Source organism: Rhea pennata, chromosome 27 (genome assembly GCF_028389875.1).
Source record: "Rhea pennata isolate bPtePen1 chromosome 27, bPtePen1.pri, whole genome shotgun sequence".
Taxonomy (NCBI): Eukaryota; Metazoa; Chordata; class Aves; order Rheiformes; family Rheidae; genus Rhea; species Rhea pennata.
Window position 1 is genome coordinate 79,571 of NC_084689.1, and position 23,515 is coordinate 103,085.

The following is a 23,515-nucleotide window of genomic DNA, read 5'->3' on the forward strand; positions in this document are numbered from 1 at the left end:
TTCCAGCAGAGGCTGTAATGTTTTTGCCCCTTAGTGCAATGAACCTTCCCTTTCCAAAGCCATACATACAAAGAAAGCATAAAGGGCCCCATTTATCCTGCACACATTGCACCCACCAGCAATACGCACAGCACCTAAGCCAGCAGGCTGTCCCACTACCTGCCGAGCCCGCGGCCATGCAGATCGCCCCGCTCTGGAGCGCTTCCTATTGGCCGGAGGTTTACGAATGCGGCCGCGAAGAGGGCCGCTTCGCCTCTTCTCACTGGCTGATGGATCTTCACTCTGCAGAACGCGGCGGCTTTATTCCGCTTCTCATTGGCGGCGTTTTAATTAATATGCAAAACGGGGCGGTTTTGTGCACAGCGGGGTGCTATGGACCCTGTTGGGGGGCGGCTGCCGCCGCACTTTCTCGCGGGCTGGCGGTGGGGCGAGTGCCGCGGCCAGGCTGGGGCGGCGGCACTGGGGGCTGATGGCAGGATGGGCGTGCGGCCCCAGAGCCTCGTCCCACTGCCGGTAGTGCCACCTCTGGGGCGGTGGCGGCTGCTCGGCATGATGCTGCTGGTGTCGATGTGCTGCTGTGTGCCCGCGCCCGCAGGTAGCAGGGCCGGGGCTGCCCGCTCGGGGCGGAGGGCCTGACACGGGGGAGCTCCGGGCGGCGGGGGCACCGTGAGGGCCCGGCAGTGGCGGGAGCCTTGAGGGGGCTGGGGCCAGGCGGTTTGTTTATGGGAGAAGGTCGGCTGCGCAGCTTCGCCAAGAAAAACGGCGGCGGCGGCGACACAGAGGCGCCCGGCGGCGGCGGGGTCGGGCTGGCCGCAAGGAGCCCGCGACTGGGGCCAGGACCAGTGGTGGCAGGGCAGGTGAGCGAGAGAGGGGCTTTCCTGAGGTATGGGTATCTCAGACGCTTTGTTCTGGATCTTAAGCTTCTGTTTGTTCCCGTGAAAGCTCGGCTCAGACTTGGAATTTTTCTCTGGGTGCCCTATTTTTGAAAGATCCCCAACCCTCCTCTGCCCTGACTGGCCCAGGCACATAGGTGAAGGTCTGCAGGTAAGCACGGATGGAGAGAGTTGAAGGGCAAAGGAGGCAGACAAGGCTGAGGAGGCAGCGAGCTGCTCCCTTTGCAGCCTGTTCCTCATGCAGCTTCGGAAATTGTGAGGGGAAGGGGTCGTTTTTCACAGTTTGCAGATTGGCACTCAAGGACATCAAGGACAGGTGCTGGATCTCTCTGTTTTTTCCCTACTCTACAGTCTGAAATCTGAAATGGTATTTTTGTTCATACAAGTAAGATATTGGGCATCTTGTGCACCGGAATTTAACACATGACATGAGCCTTGGGCTGGGAATCCTTGCTCAAGGAGGCTGAAGTTCACAGCTAAACTGAGAATCCCAGCTCATGCCAGGGCTGCTGGACAAATTGTTTATTCTGGTCACCACTAAACTGCGCTGTAATGATGGAAGGCAACTGTTACCTTTGCTGAGTTAGGGATGATGAGGTGCAGGAGCAGGCTTAACATGTAGGAGTTAAAAACTAACTGAATACATCAACACAAGTTTCCTACAGTGATGTATGAAATGCAGAGAAACAGATACCAGGGTCGGCAGCTGGTCGGCATAGATTTGCACGCTAGGTTTCATTGATGCATTGCTAATACATATCCCTGGGGAAAACTGCATTGATTTGTGTGTTGTGTGTGTTGGGTTTTTTTAAGCTTGAACAATCTGGTTTTGGCTTAAGATATCAAAGGATACATGTTAGTCAGCATGCCCACACATACCCACACTGTAGAGTTTGTAGAGTTCTTACAAACTAGTGCAATCTCAGTAGAGTGACAGTGAACTAGCTCTTCTTTTGGGCTGAAGAATTAACTTATAATGCATGACAAGAAAAGTATTTGAGTTTACTTTTTTAATCCTATCAGTAAAAATTGGGGTTAGGTCTTGTGACTTGGCAAATTTCAGTGGCTCTTACCCAACATTTTAAGGTCAGCTTTTACAATATCAGCATGATTATGGACTTATGCTGTCCTGACTACATGTACATAGTACTGAAGTGTGTGTGGTATCCATAAGATGAAGAACTTCCAAATGTTTGCTCTTCCTTTTCCTGTGTTGATGGAATTTGTTTAAATAGGACACTTCCCCTGTTCTCCCCCACACACCCTGCCAAAACCCTGTAAGCTTATGTGAAAAAAAAGAAAAGGTCTGTTTTTGAGAGAAGCCTATTTTGTTTTTGCTTTTCCTGGTAGTTTATTTTTCTCAGGGTGTTGGCAGCTGTGACTCATGAAATACTTTGGAGAAAGAACTTTAAGTGCAAAGTGAATGTAATGACAGATTCCTGAAGCCATGGCATAATAGCTTAGTAAATACTCATACACACTCACAGGAGGTGTTTCTTTTTCTGACTGCTGCATAAAATATGCTTTGGGAGGGAGTAAAAGAGATGGGCCACTGAAGCCCTCAGTTTCTAACTGGCAGTAGTGACTGTTCTCCTTGCAGTATGCTGGCAACAGTGCAGAATCCAGCACTATAATGCTGACTATGTAGCTGCCACTTCTCCTAGTAATGCCTTGCCAGATGATGTGCTTTTGGATGTGGATTACTGTACTGCCTTGCGTGTGTTCTCTGAGTGTACCAGGAAGACTGCCAAGTCCTGCCAAGGAGAGCTGGTGTACCACTCTGCTGTGTTCAAGATAAAGGAACTGCTTGCCTAATACAACTGCTCCAGTGATGGATCTACCTCATCAGCGAGAGCCCCAGGCACTCAAGACCCTCTTGTTTCTGAGTTGTGTGATTATGAGAGGAGTTCCGGCTTTCAGAAGAAGTTTGCCCACTGTGGATTATTTGGGGATCCTCGCTTAAGGACTTTTAAGGATGAGTTCCAGACCTGTAAAGTAGAAGGAGCTTGGCCACTGATAGACAATCAGTACTTGTCTGTTCAGGTCGCTAATGTTCCTGTAGTGACTAGATCCAGCGCCACAGCCACCAGCAAGGTAAAAGGACAGCTAAAAACTCTTTGTGCTTAGTAGTGTGCCTTCTGTGAGACTGCTGTGCCTTGGTCACCCTATGCAGGTATACTCAGTGTAGGGAGTGAGATGTCCTGGGACAAGTCCTGTATCTGGAAGATGATGTTAAAGGAGTGCAGGACTTGAGGGGTCAGTTCTTGCCCTCCTTGACAACATGATGTTCTTGCTGCAATGATTCTGGAGGCTCTACATCTAATGTAGAGTTTCATGTTCATTGTTTTGCCTCTGAAGCCCTAGCAGAGCCTTGAGTGTCTGTATCCACGGCAGAGTTGTTGTAACCCTTAATAATGGTTTCAAAAGTGGTGTATTTTCTTATATATTCAAAATGAAGGCCCATACCAGATTTGACTGGCATCCTGCGCACCAGAAGAGTGTCTCTCTCGGGAAACCGGCTGTGTGGAGTTTCCTGCTCCCACCTGGGAGGTGACTTGTTCATCTGGGTCACAGACTTTCTCCAGTGGAATAGCAGAGTGGATTTTTCCTCTGGACTTTGATGGAAGCATAAGTTTTGCGGATCCTAGCCCAGAGCATCTGCAGATCTTTTATGGCTTCAATGAGGTTACTATAGCATGTCCAGACTGAGGAAAGAGGCTTTTCACTTTCATGCTGCCCCCTGCTCTAGCAGCAGATGAGGCAAACATTATCTGGCTTTATTGTCACTGGCTGAATGCTTGAGTGGAAGGCTGCAGAGACTGAACTTTCTGCTCTACAGTCCTTCCCTAATGGAGCTCCCTAAGAGTCTGATTTCTGGTTGTCTGTGCACTAGGTCTGCCTCATCGGTAGGTTGTAGCAGGTGAGCTGGCACCAGAAAAGCCCTCTCTGACCCATCACATGCAGAGAAGGCAGTATCTCCTCTGATGTGTAGTGGGAGGAGCAGTGCTAGGGCTAGTGGTTGATCTAAATGCCAGGAACTCTGAGTGGGTTAGGCAGGGAGGCAAAAACACATTGTTGCTTGTAATGTAGCAGCAATGAATCCCAGACTTACTTCTTGGTTTGACCAATCTGGTAGCCTTTTAAGATGGAATGACAGGCTGGGTAGATGAGGGGAGAGCAGTGGGCATTGTGTACCTTGACTTCAGCAAGACTTTTGACACTGTCTCCCATAACATCCTCCTAGATAAGCTCAGGAAGTGTGGGTTAGCTGAGTGGACAGTGAGGTGGATTGAGAACTGGCTGAAAGGCAGAGCTCAGAGGGTTGTCATCAGTGGCACGGAGTCTAGTTGGAGGCCTGTGGCTAGTGGAGTTCCCCAGGGCTCAGTGCTGGGTCCTGTCTTGTTCAATTTATTCATCAATTCCTGTAGTTAATCCACTGTCTAAGCCCGAGATTCAGTGGGAGAGAAGTTCTGCAGTGAGTTCTAATCTACCTGAATGCCATTTTTGCCTTATCTTCTGCACAGATCACACTGATCTTTAAGAGCTACCAGGGATATACAGATCAGAAGATTTGCCAGGCAAATGCCAGGACCTGCCCTTGGCATTCAGTGACAGCACACAAAATGGTGGGCAGCAGGAGGGTGCTGGCAGTCTGCGCATCCTGGAGAAGCCAGACTCCAACGAAGTGGAGATCCAGGCTCATTACATTGGCAGCACTGTAATCATCCGCCAGGTGGGCCATTACCTCACCTTTGCCATTCATGTGCCAGAGGAGACCTTGAATCTCTCAGAGGAGAGCCCTGTCCTTCAGCTCTGCCTACATGGCTGCCCCAAGAATGAACTGATTCAGGAGCATAGGCTGTGGCTGAGCAACTCCAGCCCTCTCTGGCCTAGCTGCCAGCAGGTGTACACAGTGGAAACAGCTGCTGAGCAACATCACCGCATCCTGCAGGTGGAGGATGTGTATTTCCAGTCCTGTGTCTTTGATCTGCTTACCACAGGGGATCCTGAATTTTCTATGGCTACATATGGGGCCTTGTAAGACTTGAAGGCCTTGTATCCCAGCAGACTTATGTTATATGCTGCATCCAAGACCATCAGTGTGCCTGGCAGAGCTCTGGCACTTTGTCAGTCTGTTGTTTTTTGCAGTCTGGTGGGTTCTTGCTTTCCTAATGCCGCTCTGGTGTCATTGGAGGTTTTGGGTGGAGAATCTTTGTACCATGAGGGACCCTTGACCAAGGGCAGAGAAGCTCCTGACTTCTGGACAAGTTCTCCTCTTGCAGAATTGGCCTGTCTGATCCAGCTCTTGCCACCCATCTTCCATCTTTTCTCTAACTGAAAGAGATGTGACAGTTGTTCAATCCTTTACCTCCCCAGTCAATGTTGGATTTGGAAGAAACCTACCTTGCTTTCTGTGTGCCAAGTTCGTGGTTAGGGGCTGGAGATGGGGGAAGGAACACCTGCTTATAGTGTCCAGGCTGCAGATGGAGAAGGATTGTCCCCAGAGGAAGGAGGCTTACTACCCTGCAGCATGAGGTTTAGCTGTCCTACTGGGAGTGCTCCACTCAGCTTCTCACCCCTGTCCTCCGATCAATCTTCTCTAGCCCCTAGCCTTTTCTGCTTGTTTCACATATACCTTCCAATACTAAAGTGCTCTTCCAGGAGTGGTCATGTGGATTTATCCAGAGGTTAAAACAAAGGCCAGCTCCTAATTGCTTGGCACCTCCTCCTAGCTATGGTTACTGTGGCCCCAGACAGTAAAGGATCTGGGAAGATGAGAGGGAACCAAGCTGCATGTTGCGAGGGAGCACTTGGAGTAGTGTCAGTTTGGTCCAAGGAGAGCTTTGTCCATGTGATGATGTCCCTTTGAGATGGAACCACAAATGGGTTCGAAGAAAGGATGTGGAGGGAACTCTTCCATAATATATTTTTGCTATGAGTATGTGTTATGATTCATTAGTTCTACTAGCTAAGAAAAAGCAGCCCCTGTTTGAATCCTCCTAGTTTGGGACTGGGTAAAGGATCCTCTATGGGCTCATTGTCTGAAAAGATTTTTTTTTTTAATGTCGTTCCCTTGGTGCCCCCCCCCCCAAAAAAAAAAAAAAAAAAAAAAAAAGAATCTTGAAGAAATTTCAAGAGTCCCTGAGAGCTGAACATGATAGAAACTGGTCAACCGATTTGGAAGTTTTTGTGACAGGTAGGTATTAAAACAGGTTTATGCAAGGGGAAGTAGGACTAAAATGGAGTGTGCGCAGACCTGCTGATCTCAGTGCTTCTTCAACCTTAGCTGGTTCTTTCCAAGGAGAGAGAAAGCAGGTTGGGAGTTGGCAGTGTGGCTGCATCCCCTCTAAAGGAGAGGCAATGTTCTAGTTTGTGTGAGGCTGTTTTCTGGGAAGGGGATACTGTATGCCCCCTGCTTCCCTGCTCTATTGACTACGAAGTGCTAGATTCAGTGCAATCCTGTTCTAAACTAAACAAAAATTTTGTTCCCACAAGAAATGTCAGTGTGGCATGAGTTCTTGCTCTGGTAACATCTATGATCTGAAGTGGGAGTGATGTGTGGTGCTTTTACTTGCAAGTATGTTTTATCCACAGCATAGGAGCAGGCACCAACTGGATGTATTGCTGCTTCTGTCCATGTCATGGACCTTGGATTTTGACTTGACAAAGCTTTCTGTAGACTTGCATGGAATTAGTAGGAACTTGCTGCAATTCACATCCCCTCTGGAGTTTGAATCTACCCCTCCTAAATGTACACATACATCTGCTAGCTCCTGATGTTTGCAGTAAACTCTATAGTCCAGGCACTACAAAACTGTGTTGGTGCAGGGAGAAGGGGGCATCAAAAGTTGAGGTAATCCTAGATTTCATTTTCTACTCATGTTCTGCTTTTCTCTAGCACTGTTAGATAAGGCTTTTGAAGCACCTTCTTGGAAAAGTCTCAGGAAAATTGGTGCTTTTGCAGCAGTGTACGGACATGGCAAACAGCATTAGTTCCCTTCTAGCCCCAGTGTGCTCCTTGCTTGCAGCACAGAGAAAGGGAGTTTGTGCAGTTGCTCTCCATTTTGCTGGGCTGGGCGATGTGGTTTTTTTTTTTCTTTTTAAATTCCCTTTCTCTCTTCCCCCTGCTCCCCTCACAATACTGTTGAGAGAACCTGTTCTGTTCTCCCAGTAAAGACAAAATACGTAGGAGTTTTTTAAGAAGCCGTGAATCTGCACACAAGAGCTGTGCCTGGTTTGTGTTTTGCTCTGCTAGAGTTGGGCTGGTGAAGTTACCTGTTGCAATTGGGCAAATATAACAAACTTGCATTTTGGGGGTCAGTTCTATGACTGGAATAAAAATTCAAAGATAGCTGTTTTAGAGACCTAGGACGCTGTGGTGTACAGAGTAAGACAGGGTTGTATTTTATTGGACTCAAGCTCAGTCATCCATACTTCTGTGAAATGCTTAATTGATTGCGTAAGTGATTTGCTGAATGGAAGCAGACTTTCCTCACCTCCAGTCTTTGATTGTCTTAAAGTGTAAGCACTACATAAAAGCAGATGCAACTAACACATGAAATAACCCCCCAAGTTACTTAGCAAGTAAAACTTTTATTAAATAAATTTAAGATTTTTTTAGACCAGAGCAAGGAATTTGACATTGACGAAGCTTGTATCTCACCTGTAACATTGTACAGTCACATCAGTAACTGTGATGGAAGAAACTGATTGTAAATGCTTATTTTAAACCAGCTTGACCTAGAATTTCCAAAGTCCCTTTTTTCCCATTTTGCATTTGTTGGTCATTTTCTCTTTTGTTCAAAATTAGATGAAGTTTAAACTTCATGAAATTACTTATAGCAGAAATAAAATACATTATACAAATCACGTACATAATAGATGTTAAGTATAAAAATGGTATTTACAATCAGTAAACATGGACTATAGAAACACACAGACTTCCACTGCTTCATTCATCTCTCATAAACTCTCAGCATCAGATACAGAGGGGTGGTTAAGGAGATGTAAATGTACTTAAAGGACTGGGCCACAGACATTTGAACAAAGGAAAACTGGAGGAGAATGAGAAGTGGCTGAGGTCCTCTGAAGTCCTCAGATCTCTCCTTAGTATCAGTTGCATCAGTCTTTCTCCACCAACCCTCTGTTCATATTTACACACACACAGACACACAGAGGAATGTTCTTGGTACCTTATCAAACTCTGTAATATTGAAACTAATTATTCAGAAGATTTTTCTTTTCTTCTGTATTTTGGTAGAAACTTAAAGGGACTGTTTCAAGTTAAATGGATGCGCCTTGTCAGTAAGACCCCCCACTCTAGGGATCTTTGTTAAATCAAACTCTGAACTATGTTCTGTGCTTAAGTGTACATATATATATGTATATATGCTGCATATTGTATAATCTGCCCTTTGGAGGGGAAGGTGGAAGGAAAAAACAGAACAACAGCCCTCTATCATCATACTAACCTCCTTGTATCTGCTTGGAAAAGCTTTGCAGAGGATATAAGAGGCAAGTCCCTGTATTAAATTCTCTGGGAGAAAATGTCCAGTCTGGAGGTTGGAAATGCCTGCTAACCAACTTTAGGTTATTTCTGACACATGGAGGCAGTGTGTAGTTCCTGGGAGGTTTCTGTGACTCTGTTCTGGAGAAGACGTTTGCTCGCATTCTCTCATCTTCTCTTGCTTTGATCAAGAAAATTCACTGTTACCATGGAGAGCTATGAAACATGGGTCTGTGCCATGCATGCGGAGGCAGTACAGTTCCTGTAGGTAAAGGGATTTCTTGTGCTTTCAGCCTAATCCGTGAGCATTCAGGATAGGCTTTGGCACCAAATTCCAGGAGCTTGGTCTGCAGAAGCCCTTGGAAGGTTAAGACTGAGAACTGTTGAGATCCTTAACCAAGCTGGTGCTAAGGTTGGTGGGTGAGTGACTCTTGAGCTGAGTAGCTGGCTGTGCCCCAATCCTGGAGGTATGTAGTTCTTTCTCCTTGCTTCTTGCTAATTTTGAGCAGAGAGATGTGCTCTCCCTTGCTCTTTGTCCATCCTCTCAAATGTTCAGGCCTATTTGCAGTGCCTGCTGAGGAGACACTGTTGCAGAGGTAAACCCTTTGCTTCCAACCCCTCTTGCAAGGAGTCAGTCTCTAAATGGAAAAGTTTGGTCCTGTGAGTCACTCTAAAAAAAATAGAGACTGTGTGTATATATATATATGTGTGTGTGTGTGTGTGTTTATATATATATATATATATATATATATATATATATATATATTTATCTATGAAAGGTATAGGAGATGGAGTGGGGGCGACTAAGGTCCCATACACCACTGCAGTAACCTAGAGACACACCACTAGGTTTTCTTGGTCTGCATACTCCAGGCTTATCCCGAGAGGAAGAGCTTCAGGTCCCCAGGGTCTGCTGGTTTTCTGGTCCCTTTGCTATGCACCACATTAGCAGCAAATATGACAGTCCATCGTGGCAAGAATCTTCCTGCTGGATAGATATTGAGCCTTCCTTTCAATTTCATGTTTTTGAGGAGGTGGGCTGAAGGCAGATGGGGTGGGTAGGTGAGGAGCAGAGGAAGAAAAGGGGTGATGTCAAAAGAGTTTATAAGTTTACTGGCCTCTGTAAATCAACCTGAAGCAGAAATTCTTCCTCTGGACTTTCCCTTCACCTGAACAGAAAGGGGTGGGGGAATTGGGAGATTAGGAGGACATATGTGCAAACCTCAGGCTTTGAGCTGCTTTCTTAAATGTGGAGGAATATGGCCTCATTTAGAAGGGATGAAGAGCAGCCAAGGCTCAGCTGATGCAGTAATAACCATTCTGAGTACAACTGTGTAGACATGGTGACAAGCTCTGCAGACCCCAATACAGATTTTGCTGAGCTCTTTGTTCCAAACCCTTCCTTGGGCCTGCTGTGACAAAACCCTTTAGCACAGGGAAGCCGAGCAAGGAGGAGCCAGCTGTCAGGAAGGACACTGAACCATTTCCGGCCATAGCCTTTCCTTGCCCTTCTTCCAACAGATTGGCCCCATCTGAAGAGGGGGTTGCTTGGTATCTCTGTGTTGAGTTGCTGTAACAAGACTGCCCTGAAAAAAGCAGGAGGACACCCTCATGTGACTACACTGAGAGCTAATTTTATTCTAATCTGCTTTTCTATGATTATTGTGAATCATGTGATTGCTCCTTCTTAGCTTAGAAGCATTCTCCACAGACTAATTCCAGGGCACATGCCCCAGCTAAAAACAAAACTATTTGGTTTTAAAGCCTTGTTAGGAAGATGAACAAATGTGGGAAGGGGTTGGAAAACAATGGGTGAAGCCTCCTTAGATGACAGGCAGGTAATCTGAGCCCTTCTGGCTGTTGAGGCCTTCAGTCCCTGCCTGAGCTATGTTGTAGGAGTACTGATCTTCAGCTGAGCCACAGCCATGCAGTGCCTGGCTATGGACATTATTGATTTGGACCTTGACCCAATGAATTGACTTCCTGGCTTGACATCAGACCAGTCTCATCACTATGGATTTGCCTGGCAATCACTGGATTATGTTTGACCCTAGTTACCCTCACCAGACCTGATCCTGACCTGCAGATTGACTTCCTGACTTGATGTTGGACCTTCCCCATTTCCACAAAATTGCCTGATGATCTGGACTCTTGGTTGAATCTGGCTACCATCTCCAGGCCTGCCCTGGTCACTTCCCTTGGTTACTGTGAGCCTGGTCTTTTGCTAGCAAGGCCCCTGCCCTGCCATCTGCGTTACTGTGTTTGGCTCCCCATCCCTTCAGGGAGCAGCTAGCCTTGCTGCTCCCTGACCTTGAACAACACACAGAAACAGTGCTGTGAGGGTGCCAGCTTTACCTGTGCTGCAGAAATGATTCCTGCTTGCTTGCTGCTGTCAGTAGGTATGGTTGGCATCCTTGGGTCGTTTTAACTGGACCTTCAAACGTTTCATGCCAATCTGGAAGCCATTCATGGCCTGGATAGCATTCTGTGCACTGGATGGGTTGTCAAAGCTTACAAAACCTGAAGGACAGGACACAGGCATGGCCAGTAACTCTTGGCTCCATGCCATATGCATGAGTGTACTAGTTATCTGCCATGCTCTCCTGCCTGGGGGCATCAGCACTCACCAAAACACTTGCTCTGGTTGGTGGCACGATCCATGAACACCTTGGAGGAGATGATATTGCCAAAGGGTAGGAACATCTGCATCAACTCATTGTCTCCAAACTCCTGAGGGAGATGGTAGATGAAGAGATTGCAGCCTTCAGGACCTGTAGGCATGGGGGCAATGGGCAAGGACCAAGCACAGACAGCCCCCAGAGGAAAGAGGAAAAATGCACTTAGCTCAGAACACAGTGTTACAGAAGAACCCCAGCACTACCTCCATCTGTCTCAACCTCCCCTTGCTGGCCTCCTTCAATCACTGGTTGAAGGAAAAGGGCTCTAAGGACTGTCCAAGAGTATCCAGGAGGCAATATGCAGAACTAGAAGTTACTGAGAGTAGATACGGCTATCTCAGCTTTTCTGGTTCCCACTTGGGGTGCTGGGAATGACAACTCTCTAGCAATGTCTGTTCTTTCCAGCTGTTGTGCTGGAAAGAAATCAGCTGAAGCGATGGCTTTTCTTCATAGCTCCCCCCCCCTTCTGATCAGCACTGCCCAGAGCAGCAAACACCTCTACATGGAAGCTGCAGAGGTAGCCTTCCCTCCCCACAGCCATGCAGTGGTTGCACTTGACCCACGAGCCACAGCCCCAACTGGAAATGTCCTGAATTGTCATACATCCTACTTCTTATGGGCTGACTTGGTCCTGCCAAGTTCTTCATCTGGTCCCTGTGAACCTGATAAGCACAGGGAGCTGTCTCTTTCCTGGCACCTGCTGTGTGAAGCAGGAACAAACAGATTCCTTTAGCTCCAAGTTCTGTCCAGATGAATTTGGAAATAAGCTGCAAAACAAACCCTGAGGCTGGGAAAGTTGAAGAGAGAAGAGAGTGCCTTGGAGAGGCTGGTTTCACTCTTACCAGTGTGTCTCTAGCATCAGTAAAGAGGAGGAGAAGGTGCTCTTCTCCCCAGCCTGCATAGGGAAGGCCTTGACTCTACACTCTTTGATGTCCAAGCTTCATGTTATGCTGACTGCTGTCAGCTTTGCTCTAGGCGGCATCTGACCAGTGATGAGCTCTGGCGGTTTGCATGACCAGCATCTTCTGGCTCCTTACAGTTTGCTCACTGCAAAGCCAAGGTTGGTTCCATAACTCAGCTCCAATACAAAGGATCAGAGTGGACAAGGATTGGTGCTGCCCCCTCTCCATCGACTCTATGGTGCAGAAGAACTCCATGAGCTACCCCTTCCTCTCCCCCCTACTGCTGTGTTTCCACCCTGATTCTCACCTTCTCGTTGCTGCTGCTGCAGGAGGGGAGGTGGTTGAGGAATGCTCTGCGCAATTGGAGTGATGGTGGTGGTTGGATACACAGCTGTGTTACAATGAGACAGAACAAACTGTTTACCTGAGAAGCCAGGCAGCCACATGAGGAATGAGAGAGGAGGGAAGCTGTTACCTGCATACTGCTGAACGCCTGCAAAGGCTGGGTGCAAAGTCTCTGCTACTGAAGGGCTCTGGGCTGCAAAGAAGAGGAATGGAGTCAGAAGCACAGCAAAGGGAATTGTGCACACACGTTCCAGTGATTCTCCATGCCTGCCTGATAGAGGCTAGGAAAAGTTGTCTCTGTGGGGATCCAGGAAAAAAAATGCAGTTCCTGAAGTCTCTGGGTGTTTTCCTCCAGCTATCCATACCTGAGTATGGCACAAGGCCATTGGTATAAACAGTGTCCAAGGTCGGATGGCCATTTGGGTATGGCACCACTCCAGTGAATCCATTTGAAATGGGTGCTACCAGCCCTGGCATGGCTGCTGTTCCCAGGAGAGGGGTTGAATGTAGCCCTGCAGAGCAAGAAGAAAAGGGGATCCTGCATGAGTCAAGGTCCCATGAAGCTACTGCTCCCTCCATCTGTCTGTCTGTCATGAGCCTGATGAGGTACGGGGAGCTGTTTTCTCTGTATGAGCACTGTGCTGAGTATGGGGGCAAGGGGTTCATTGGTTGTGAAGGACTCACTGTGTCCTGGCCCATACCAGGCCCTCACCTGATGCTGGAGCAATTGGAGTGGCTGGCAGCCCGTTGAGACTGACGGCACCGATCTGCTGGATGTGGCAAGGGGAAAAGGCGACGCCAGGGCTCAGGTAGCTGCCGTGGGAGGTGGAGAGAAGCGTTGTCTGCTGCTGCATCAGCTGCAATGCAGGGTCACACTCTGTCAGGGCCACGCGCAGTCAGGATCACATGTGGCTCAGGGCCACAGACAGTCAAGGCCCCGGGAGGGTCGCTGAGCCTGGGGCTGGGGCTGGCTCCTGTGGTGGGCCTGGAGCTCCCTGTAGTGATGTCCTCCTCTGGGGCTACCTGCTGCAATGGGCCAGCCAGCAAGGGCTGAGGCCAGCTTGACAGACCCAAGGAGTGGGGCACAGCTGCCACTGGTGGGGAAGCCTCTTGGTTTGGGGGTCTCTTGCAAAAGCTGGAGCCACAGAGTGGTGCCCTCCACCCACCCCAGACTCTCTCCTCATGCCAGAAGCCATCAGCCTTAGAGGATTCCTGCTGCCTCTTGGCTTCAAGCTGGGCCTTTCTTGAGAGCAGTAGAATGGTGCTGGAGACCCTTCCTGCACAAAAGACTCTCCTGTGGTGGATATGGGGCAGGGAAAGGGGCCTGCCAAAAGGGCTTCTAAAGACCATTCTTTCTAGCCACAGCCCCATTACAAAGCCTTGCCCCATTTCCTGGTTGCCACCTAGCATGCCACCTTAACCCTGGTGAGGCCTCATCTTGAGTACTGTGTCCAGTTCTGGGCTCCCCAGTACAAGAGAGACATGGAGCTACTGGAGAGAGTACAGCATAGGGCTACGAGGATGATCAGAGGGCTGGAGCACCTGCCCTATGAGGAACGGCTGTGAGAGCTGGGCCTGTTTAGCCTGGGAAAGCAAAGACTGGGGGGGGGGGGGGGCGGATCTTATCAATGTGTACAAGTACCTGAAGGGAGGGTGTCAAGGGGATAAGGCCAAACTCTTTTCAGTTGTCCTGTGTGACAGGACAAGAAGCAAGGGGCAGAAATTGAAGCATAGGAAGTTCCGTCTGAACGTGAGGGGGGAATTTCTTCACTGTGAGAGTGACATAGCACTGGAACAGGTTGCCCAGAGAGGGCGTGGAGTCTTCCTCTCTGGAGATCTTCAGGGCCCACCTGGATGCAACCCTGTCTACCATGCTCTAAGTGACCCTGCTGAGCAGGGGGGTTGGACTAGATGATCTATGATTCTATGGCATTAAACAACCCAAGCAAGCAGTTCTCCATTGGGGAATGCACCTTTCACCCAGCCCCCTCAAGGAGACCAGACTGCTGCTGGGCTCAGTCAAGACACTATGTCCCACTGCATATCTGGAGTCTGTCCAGACTCAGCGCACATTTCAGGTGCTGCTCCCCAAGGTCACACTGGGATTCCCTGAGCCCTGTCTTGCCCTAGGCAGTGGCCTGCACCCTGACCAGATGACTGTGGCTCCTTTTGGTCCCCCAACATGCCTACCTAGGAAGAGTGACACATGGCAGAAAGGGGATGAAGCTGGGAGGAGGATTAGAGGAAAGAAGGAAGAAAACCACCTCCTTGCCCCCTTTGATTGTCAATAATAAGTGCTCTGGAGCATAAGATTAAATTAGAGTGCTCTCAAAATGCACCAGCAACAAGGGTTTAGTTCTGGATGCAAAATTATCTAGCTCCTTTGTAATCCTTGTCCTCACCATCAAGCAGGAAAAGCAAGAGAGGCATGGGCACAGCGGCCTGGAAATTGCAACTCTACAGGAGGAGATTGGGAGGGGCCAGCAAAACACAGGTTCTCTTTATGTTCACTACAGTGTCTGTCTCACTGTCCCTGTTGCACCACATCTGCATTGCACCAGGTACCCTGCCTTGTCCGCAACATGTTGAGTCAGTAAGCTAATTTGGCCCAGGTCTCAGCCAGGGGAGCTGGTAACTCCAAAATGCACACATCTCACTGAATCCCTTCACCTTGAAGTTAATCATTGCTGTTACTTAAAAAAGAAGAGGGATTGCCTAACTCCATGGCATGGCTGTTTCTGTTGGCTGGTTCAAATAGAGCAGCTGGGGCAGCACTGGCTCTGTGTGGCAGTGCTGGGAACGCTGAGAGGCCAATGGGACTGCAGGGCTGTGGGACATGCTGGACATTCCACACCACAGGAGTCAGGCTGCTGCTGGAGCCAGCGCACAAGCGCTCTGACTTAATTTCATCTGTTCACCTTCCGTTTGTCTCCGTAGCAGTTTCTTGCTGGAGTGGGGCTGGCTGACCCTGAGCTAGGGTTATAGCAACACATGGCCTGCCAGAAAGCGCAGAAGTCCTGCTAAGGTGGTGTCCCTGTTACAAACCATGTGCTCATACTTCTAGTCTTATCTTCACAGTTTTCCCATTTCAAGATGCAGGGACCAATGCATTTCTTGCTTACCAAATGAATATTATTTATTTATTTATTTATTTATTTATTCCTTCTGCTTGTTTTTGACAGTATCTAGCTGGAGAAAGACTGATATTTTACTGCAAATATATAAGCATAGCATTCTGAAATTGTTTTTGTAGTTAAATAAAAATCTTGTAATCATGAATAATAAGAACAGAAGAAAAGGGTAGGGGGGTGAACAAAATATGCTTGGTGTTTAGAACTAATTTATGAAACAAAAGAAATATTCAAGCATTATATATAGCTAGTAAATTGCACTGGCTGTTTCTTTAAGATTCTAAGCCTTTTTTGTATTGTCAGATTTATTTTTTCAGCTCCCATTCAGTTCTATGATTTCAGCTGAACTAATCACTAAATTCAACTTGTTGAATAAACTAAAAATGAAGGAAATATAGTCTTTTTTTTTCACTTGCAGAAGAGGCACCTGGGATCAAAGCTTTGTTTAGCAGTTAAATAATCTGGTTCCAGATGCTTAGCCAGTCATATTTCCAAACTAAGGATGAGAATTTTTCTTCCAAAGTATATCAGATAACAAGTATTGTTTGGTTATTTTTCAATTAATCCATTTTATCTGAATAGTTCAGGATAACTTTAGACCTAATATAGCTTCTCCTTATTTTACATTTAGTTTGATTTTTTTTTTTAAGGAAAATGCATTTAGTATAAATTAAAAACATCCAACTGAAACAAAAATCAGGTCCCAAACTTTTTCTTCTTTCCTGTCCCAGGCAGGGTACTATCAGCGTCCTTGTGACATCTCTCGGACTGCATTGACTTGGAGAGGCAAAAAAATCCCATGGGGACAGCGAGAGAAAAATGATGGCACATTAAAACGTAAACATAAAAGACAGTGCCTGTGATGCACCAGTTCATTGTAACGGCACTCTCTCCTTTCAGTCTAATCCAGCCACATAACTGTTAGGTGCATCTCCTGGACCTGTGAGCAACCTGGGGGCGGGGGGGGAGCAGCATCTCCTACTCCCAGCCCTGCACTCTGAAAGCATGAGCTATGTCAGAGATGCCCTGAGCCCTATCTCCTCAGGGATCCCAGCTCCTAGGAGAGCCCATGACAGGACATCTGGAGAAGCTGTAAGGACAGTTGGTAGTGAAAAGCCTCCCTTCTGCCCCCACTTCCATGGATCCTAGGTGGCCTTTCAAAGGGTTGGTACTGGCTCCCTCTGATGGCAATACTGCACACATATGAAAACTTTCCAGGATGCCTCCTCCAGAGGACAGGAAACTGAAGACTGGGATAAGACAGGAGAAGAAACAATGCAGATGTGAGATTGGTGTCTCAGAAGGAAGAAGGAAAGGGAACCAAAATCAGTGGAAAGTAAGGGGGGAAGGAGAAAGAAAACTGAAGGGGTGAGAGACAAGCTGAGCCCTGAGTCAAGGGGAAAACCAATTTAAAGTGCTGGAGCAGGAAGAGCAAAAGGACAGGCTAGAATTGCAGAGGAGGCGACAAATCTAGAGACACAACTAAGGAGAAAGAAGATGTCCTCAAGAGGAATTTCAGAAGATTGGAGGGGTGAGGCAGGCACTTAAAGTCTAAGTCTAGATGGTCTTGCTGCTCTCCTTCATGAGACATCCCAGGCCATGAGCTAATAAGGTACTTTCTGCCATCATGACCTCACTGCACAACCCATTTCTGCCTCCTTCCTCATCACAAGTCAGTGCTATCTCCAGAGCAGCGAAAAATACACCAGAACAATCATGTCTTGGTTGAGCCAGTGAGCCAACAAACTCAGACCTCCGGTGCAGCTGGCTCATGGATGTCAGGGCTGGACAGAAGTGACTGGCCCTGACAAAAGATACTGTCATCTGTTCAGAAAGGGCTCTTACCACTAAATCATGCTTCTGCTGGCAGCCTTACTGCTTAGAATGGTATAACCATTCTCACCCTCTTTCACCAGAAAAATCAAATAGTCTACTGGACAGATGCTACCCTTGTTTCCCCAAATTCCCCACCAGTACAGGCCTTCATATTCACTGCCTATTTTCTCTTGCTAGTCTATGCTCTTGCTACATACATAGTGATGAGTGTTTCTGGGGGTTCTTTGTGATGAAATGGCCAATAGTTGAGGGACAGTTTCTCTTCTGTCTTGGAGATTCAGCAGAGGAACACCAAGTTGCCCCTGGAGCCAGAGGTAAAAGCAGTGCCCACAGATATATGGGGAAAATAGGTTTGTTTTGCCCTCCAGGAAAGGACCTTGAAGTTCCTTCTTTTGACACAAGGATTTCTTATGGCCTTGAGCAATTACCATTTTCCATGGGCTTAATTTTGGCAGCAGAGAGACTTGAAGGTGATGACGGTCACTGAGACAACCCAGAAGATAGTGCTTTCTTCACTACAGCTGAGCAGGGCCTTCTTGAATTTGGGATTGGCCTCAAACATCAATGTGAATCACCATTATCACCAGCAAGACAATGAAGTTCCCTCATTAAGACTGAAGGCACAGACAGCTTTACCAAACAAGGCACCAGATAAAACATCTGCAACCTTCTGCCACCCACAACTCCCTCTCCAACATCTGGCAAACCACACAGTCACACTAGCTGAAAGATAAAACCTCGGGAGCCAAGGACAGCAATGGGGACTAGGCCCTTCCTGAGAAGTGCATCAGAGAAAGAAATGTGAAGCTGGGCCCAGAGTTCTCATGGTGGTCCAGAACCAGAGAAATGCGTTTGTGCCATGGACACAAAAGAGCTCACAAGTTGACAGATTGCCATGTCTGGCAGACATCACTGAGGAATTGTGGCTCTGTGCTGTCCACAAAACAAGACAGAAAAACACTGGTCATGCCTGACTTGTTCCCAGACACCTCCGCCAGTCTACGTCACATCAGAGAAATCCTGCCTCACTTTGAGAAGGTCTCAGCTCTCCCCTGCCAACCCTTCCAGGAGAGAAATGTGCAGGGACTGAGCTGCTGATTGAGAAACTGAAGCCAGGAATGACTCCCAGGTGCCAGGATGCTTTCACATTTGCTACAGAGACCCCATCTGTGGTCTCCCAGCCCAGTACAGTCTCGCCCCATAGCCAAGAGGGCAACCTTTCCCCACACACATGCATGATACTCACAGCCTGCGCATAGGCGCTGTATGGGCTGAACGGCAACGTGAGAGATGGTGTGAATATCCCCAGCTGCCCCACCATTTGCTGCATACGACGGAGGGTCCTCTCTTTATCTGTGTCAGCAAACTTCACCACTAGACTGGAGGAGGCGCCCTAGGCACAGAGAGAGGAGACAGAGAGAGGAGGCAGGGGGAGAGGAGGCCATGGGACAGCCGGAGAGTCGCAGTCAGGCAGGGTGGGACAGGGCAGAACAGACAGCAGAGAGGAGTGGGAAGAGGAGCAGAAGACTGTTGGAGGGAAAGTGCTCAGGAGCTGCCCGGAATATGGCCTGTTCTTTTCCCCATCCATTCGTCTCTTTCCCTTCCCACCCTGCCCTCACACACAGGGGGTCTGGCACAGCTGCACAAGTATGTGCATACATGCCTGGCTGTATTTACCAAGTGGCAGGATGGGGGCTGCCAGGAATACCCAGGCAATGGTCAGACACAGGCACTATCTTTCCACTACCATGAGGCTGGCTGGACAAGCAAAGCAGGTCCTGGCAGCTGCAAATACCCTTGCTGCAGCAACTCACTGTCCTGCCCACAAACTACTGCAATCCAGGTTAGAGATTGTGAGAGACAGATCACAACTGCACCTCCGCTTGCACAAGAGTGCACAACTGCAGCTGCACAACCCCACACAATGCACAAGGCATTCCCTCCCACACCCAGCCTGTCCCACAAACCTCTGGCACCCCCTAGATAACAAGGCTGGGGAGCATGCACAGGCACTGGAGCACTCACTGTCCATATTGCTGGATTGTTAGCTTGCACCCTGCTCTATTTTGAACTATTCCAGATAGCTGTCTCCAAGATAGATACATGGCCCAGTCCTTGGGTCTCTCTTTTTTAGCCTTTATAAACATAAATGCTGTCCCTACCAGTTTGGACAGACATAGACACAAATACCCAGCCCAAGAGACAGGATGGTTCCCAAAGACAAGAGCATGGATATAATTCCCCACCCCCCCACCCCAACACACACTCCTCCCACCCTCTCATCAGCCAAACCAGGTAGAAACTGTAGCTGAATCTGTGGTTTTTTGAACAGTGCTGAGTGTTCCCTTCTAAAAGGTGATGGGAAAGAGGATTGAGAAAAGGGTAGGTGCCCTGGCCTCATACTCACGGGCATTGTCTGGCTGCCGTGGAGTGCGTGGATTGCTGCCTGAGCCTCTGTGTGGGATGAGAACTTTACGAAAGCACAGCCTAGAAAGGGACAGAAAGAGCACAGAAGACTGCAGTGACAGGGCTGCTGTGAAGCTGCCACCTGCAGAGCCAGGCAGGACACAGTATTTGGATCTCAAATAGGGCAAAGGAGGGCCACCCTGAGGATGTGCGTGACAAAAAAGGCTGATTCATCCCAAATATCCTAGCCCGGAAAAACAAAGGCGCTCAGTGATACACTCTGTAGATGATGTCACCATCTCTACTTTTACCCCACATTACCCCTTTTCCCCAAACTCTTCATGCACTCCTAATTGTGGATGAAAACATTTCAAATTGCAGATCCAGATTGAGCCAGCAGGCTCACTAGTGAGCCTAGTAACTCAGCTACTCGTCCTCTGCTTCCCGTTCTGTCAGCCAGGTCTCATCCCAACTTCCCCAATCTGTCCTTGCAGCAGATAACTCTCCCTGCCCTACTCCCCATGTCTGGCTGGAATGCAGGTTCCTCTAGCCCATCTCCAAAGGATAGTGTAGGGGATGAGTGCTTCAGAGCAAGGTGGAAGGCACAGGCAGCAAGGCAGATGAGCATGATCTGAAGAGCAGGGAGAAAGGGGCACAACACACAGAGGGGTTCACACCTTTGCTGTTACCATCGGGTCCGCGGAGCACTGTACATTCATCAATGACCCCAAAGGGTTCAAAGAGCTGGAGCACGTCTTCCTCAGACTGTTGCTTATTTAACATGCCCACAAAGAGCTTCCTGTCCCCTGGGGGAAACACAAAAACATCAACCTTCTGTGAGGCTCACAGTCCAAAGCAGGAGGATAGGGCCACCTCAGCACACAACCATCTGGTAATGAAAACATGCCTGGCATGGAAATGATTTGCTTTTGGCTGCAATGCATCCCTGGGGTCAGTCTGCAGGGTCTCCCTGAGCCACTCACACCTGCAAAGTTTTCTGTGCCCTCTTCTGTCATGCAAAGCCTTCACATCCCAAAGGAAAGTGAAGGCTTAATAATTTTTTTTGCTATTAATTATCCTTTTCTTTTGAATGATCCAGTTCATGTGGTAATAAAAGTGCCTAGGCAATTACACCGGTCTTGAACAGTAACTAAGGAAACAGAAGATACCCCAGGAAACACAGAAGGAGAAACACAGGATGAATAGCTACCCAAGACCATCAACTCTGCAGCTGCTATGGAACAAGTGTCTTAGGTCCCATTTGCTCTTCCCTGATCCAGTGCAACCAGTATATCTACCAAGCTCTCTGCCATGGTCTGTAATAAACACTGGTATCCTGGGTCCCAGTTTGCCTCACAACAAGATCAGCCAAATGCCAAGGCAGTTGTGTGAGAGCCAGTAGAGCTCCTTGGTTACCCCTCTCCCATCTCAGAAGGCATTTTGTGCCATGTCTAACTGTGGTCAAGGGGAGAGGCCAGCCAGTGCCTCCTGGATGTGGGGCCAGGTCCTGTGGGGTTCAGGCAAGCAGAGGCAGGATAAGGTACACAATGCTGCCTCCTGCCATCCTAGGCCACAGAAGCACCTAGCGGACCTGCAGCATATAGCCAGATACCTCCCAGCCCAGCAGAAATGTGGTTACTACTGCTGTGACCAGCTATTCATGCAGCATCAACACCTCAGTCTCAGTGCCAGCCTGACCCCCTCATCTTTGCAAGGAGGTGGTCATGTCAATTAAAGAGTTAATCCTTTCCTCCCACCCCAAACACGACCCGCAGGAGCAACCACGTCAGGATGCAGCTCAGGAGGAGCAGAAGGACGATTCCTTATTGTCAGCGACAGGATCAGAGGGGCTGGCTTCAAACAAAGCCAATGTAATGTGACGCATGTCAGGGAAAATAGCAAGAAACTGCTATCCATTTGAGAGTGCAGTGACCTGAAAAACAACAGGTCCGCAAGCTATAGCAGTACAGAGGACTGCAGGGGTGGTAGAGTGTGTATGGCAGGGATGGTTGACACACAAAACAGTCACATTGCAGGCATCTTCTTTGGCTCAGAGGTTGGCTCCCACCCAGGTGAGCGTGCATGCTGCCTTTTCCCCACATGCACACAAACATATTTGGGATCATCCACCCGTTCCAGGGCTCCCTTGTAGAACAGTGCATGCATAGCACTCATGGACAAGCACCAGAGCACAGAAGACTCATGCATGCACATGAATGCACATTGACACCCCCCCCCATACCCAGCAGGTGCCCTCAGAAACTTGTTTCCTCAAATTGCAAGAGGGCGATAGTCTGAGCCACACATCCACCATGCAGGTAGCACAGGGAGATGTGCTGCATGGCTGGACCACTCCTGGAGGCATAGCACACCACTAGACACCAGAACTGTCCAAGCAACTTTGTCAGCTGCCACCTTCCTCCACCAGAGCTCAAAGATTACTAATGCTGAGGCTAAGGCTGATTGCTCTTACCCAGTCCCAAACTATTGCTCCTGATTTACATCACTGGAAGTGGATGAAATATATGCCTCAGGTATTTTTAAAAGATCAAATTTCCTGGTTTCACATTTGCACAATTCTCTGGATAATTAAACCTATGGAAATCTCATCCCCTTCCATTTTCCTTGCTATACTGTCTGCAGTTCTCCCTGTGCCCACATGACAAGGGTTGCATCTTGGAGACACTAGTTCAGCTGATTGGGTCCATCCAGAATGTAGTGCTCCAGCAATGCCCAGAAAGCCCCAGCTTAGTCACAGGAGCTGAAAAGCTGGGTGCTATATAGCGGTACTAGCAGTAAGACAGAGTTTGACCCACTCAAGGACCAGCTTGGAAATGCAAGGGTGGGGAAACCAGCCAAAGAAATGGCATGGCGAGAAGGAGCAAAACTGACTGAAGGGGAGTGGAGAAAATGGAACTGGTCAAGAGAAGATTTACTGGAAGGTGGAGGGGAGAAGGAAACTAAAGGAGCAGCAGCTCTCCATTAACATCACCTGGTGCTGTATGTGATCCCCATTTGGCAATGGGGAGGATGCCTGAGTTTTACAATGTTATGCCTTCCCCTGTCCTGAATTATCTGTATTGTCCCCATGTCAGATAGGTGCACCATTCCGCAGCCTTTCAACCACAAGTATAGCAGGAGAAATACATCAACAAATGAGAGAAACGTATGGGGAAATATTTGTACTAACTTTGGGTTCTGTAAAAAAATATTCTGTTCTTTCAACTAACAAGCAAGTGTGGACTGAGATGTACAGTTACAAATGCATGTGATGGTCTTGCCTTGCTCTGCAGTGACCCTTGCAGCCTTTCTAGCTGCTAGGGTGGGAGGGTGGTCTCAAAACACCTGGGAAAGGTGGTTGTACAAGAAACAAACAAACAAAAAAAGCTAGAGTTGTAGTGAGGGGGAGCACAGCTACACAGAAGTATTGTCATTTTTGTGCAGCATTGGCCTTTTTTGGTTCTAGTTCTGATTTTTGTATAACTTGAGGCATTTGCAGATAAACAGTGGGTAACCAGTGGAGGGCCATGTAAATGGTTCCAGTTTTGGCTAATGACTAATTTGGCACAAATCCCTGATGGCTACCACCAACACCCAAAGCGTGCATCTTCACCATGCAATAGTCCATTGGATGTGAGAGGCCACAGCTTCACAGTGATGGCACTTCCAAAAAGCAATCTTGTCAACTTTCAACCAAACCAACATTAAAGCATGAGTTGCTAGTTGCTTTTTGTCTTCTGAGAGACTTGGAATGTCCTGGATAATTTTTGTGGTTTCATCCTAACATTATTTCAGTTGGATCAAAAGTATTATTCTT

General features: G+C 48.1%; 2 protein-coding genes across 11 annotated transcripts in view; one reads left to right on the plus strand and one right to left on the minus strand.

Moving 5' to 3' along the window:
* The first annotated feature begins 372 nt into the window (after positions 1–372).
* LOC134151736 (repulsive guidance molecule B-like) lies at positions 373–5,232 on the plus strand. Its single transcript, XM_062596557.1, is given in 5 exon segments — positions 373–595; positions 733–857; positions 2,466–2,987; positions 4,418–4,475; positions 4,478–5,232. Coding segments are annotated over 5 exon segments (1,683 nt in total).
* Positions 5,233–7,301: 2,069 nt separating this feature from the next.
* Positions 7,302–23,515, minus strand: part of CELF5 (CUGBP Elav-like family member 5) — a 42,901-nt gene continuing 26,687 nt past the window's right edge. For 3 of the 10 annotated variants that reach the window (XM_062596465.1, XM_062596461.1, XM_062596470.1), the window contains 10 exons: positions 20,376–20,504; positions 19,700–19,779; positions 18,539–18,685; positions 13,038–13,182; positions 12,691–12,837; positions 12,456–12,518; positions 12,288–12,371; positions 11,028–11,171; positions 10,756–10,920; positions 7,302–9,569 (listed from right to left, as the gene is read on the minus strand). In XM_062596465.1, the coding sequence (XP_062452449.1) occupies positions 10,793–10,920; positions 11,028–11,171; positions 12,288–12,371; positions 12,456–12,518; positions 12,691–12,837; positions 13,038–13,182; positions 18,539–18,685; positions 19,700–19,779; positions 20,376–20,504 (1,067 nt within the window). In that variant the 3' untranslated portion in view covers positions 7,302–9,569; positions 10,756–10,792. Of the gene's footprint in view, positions 9,570–10,755; positions 10,921–11,027; positions 11,172–11,484; positions 12,214–12,287; positions 12,372–12,455; positions 12,519–12,690; positions 12,838–13,037; positions 13,183–18,538; positions 18,686–19,699; positions 19,780–20,375; positions 20,505–23,515 lie in introns of those variants that run through there. The other 7 variants (XM_062596464.1, XM_062596463.1, XM_062596467.1 and 4 more) reach the window with 7 other exon arrangements.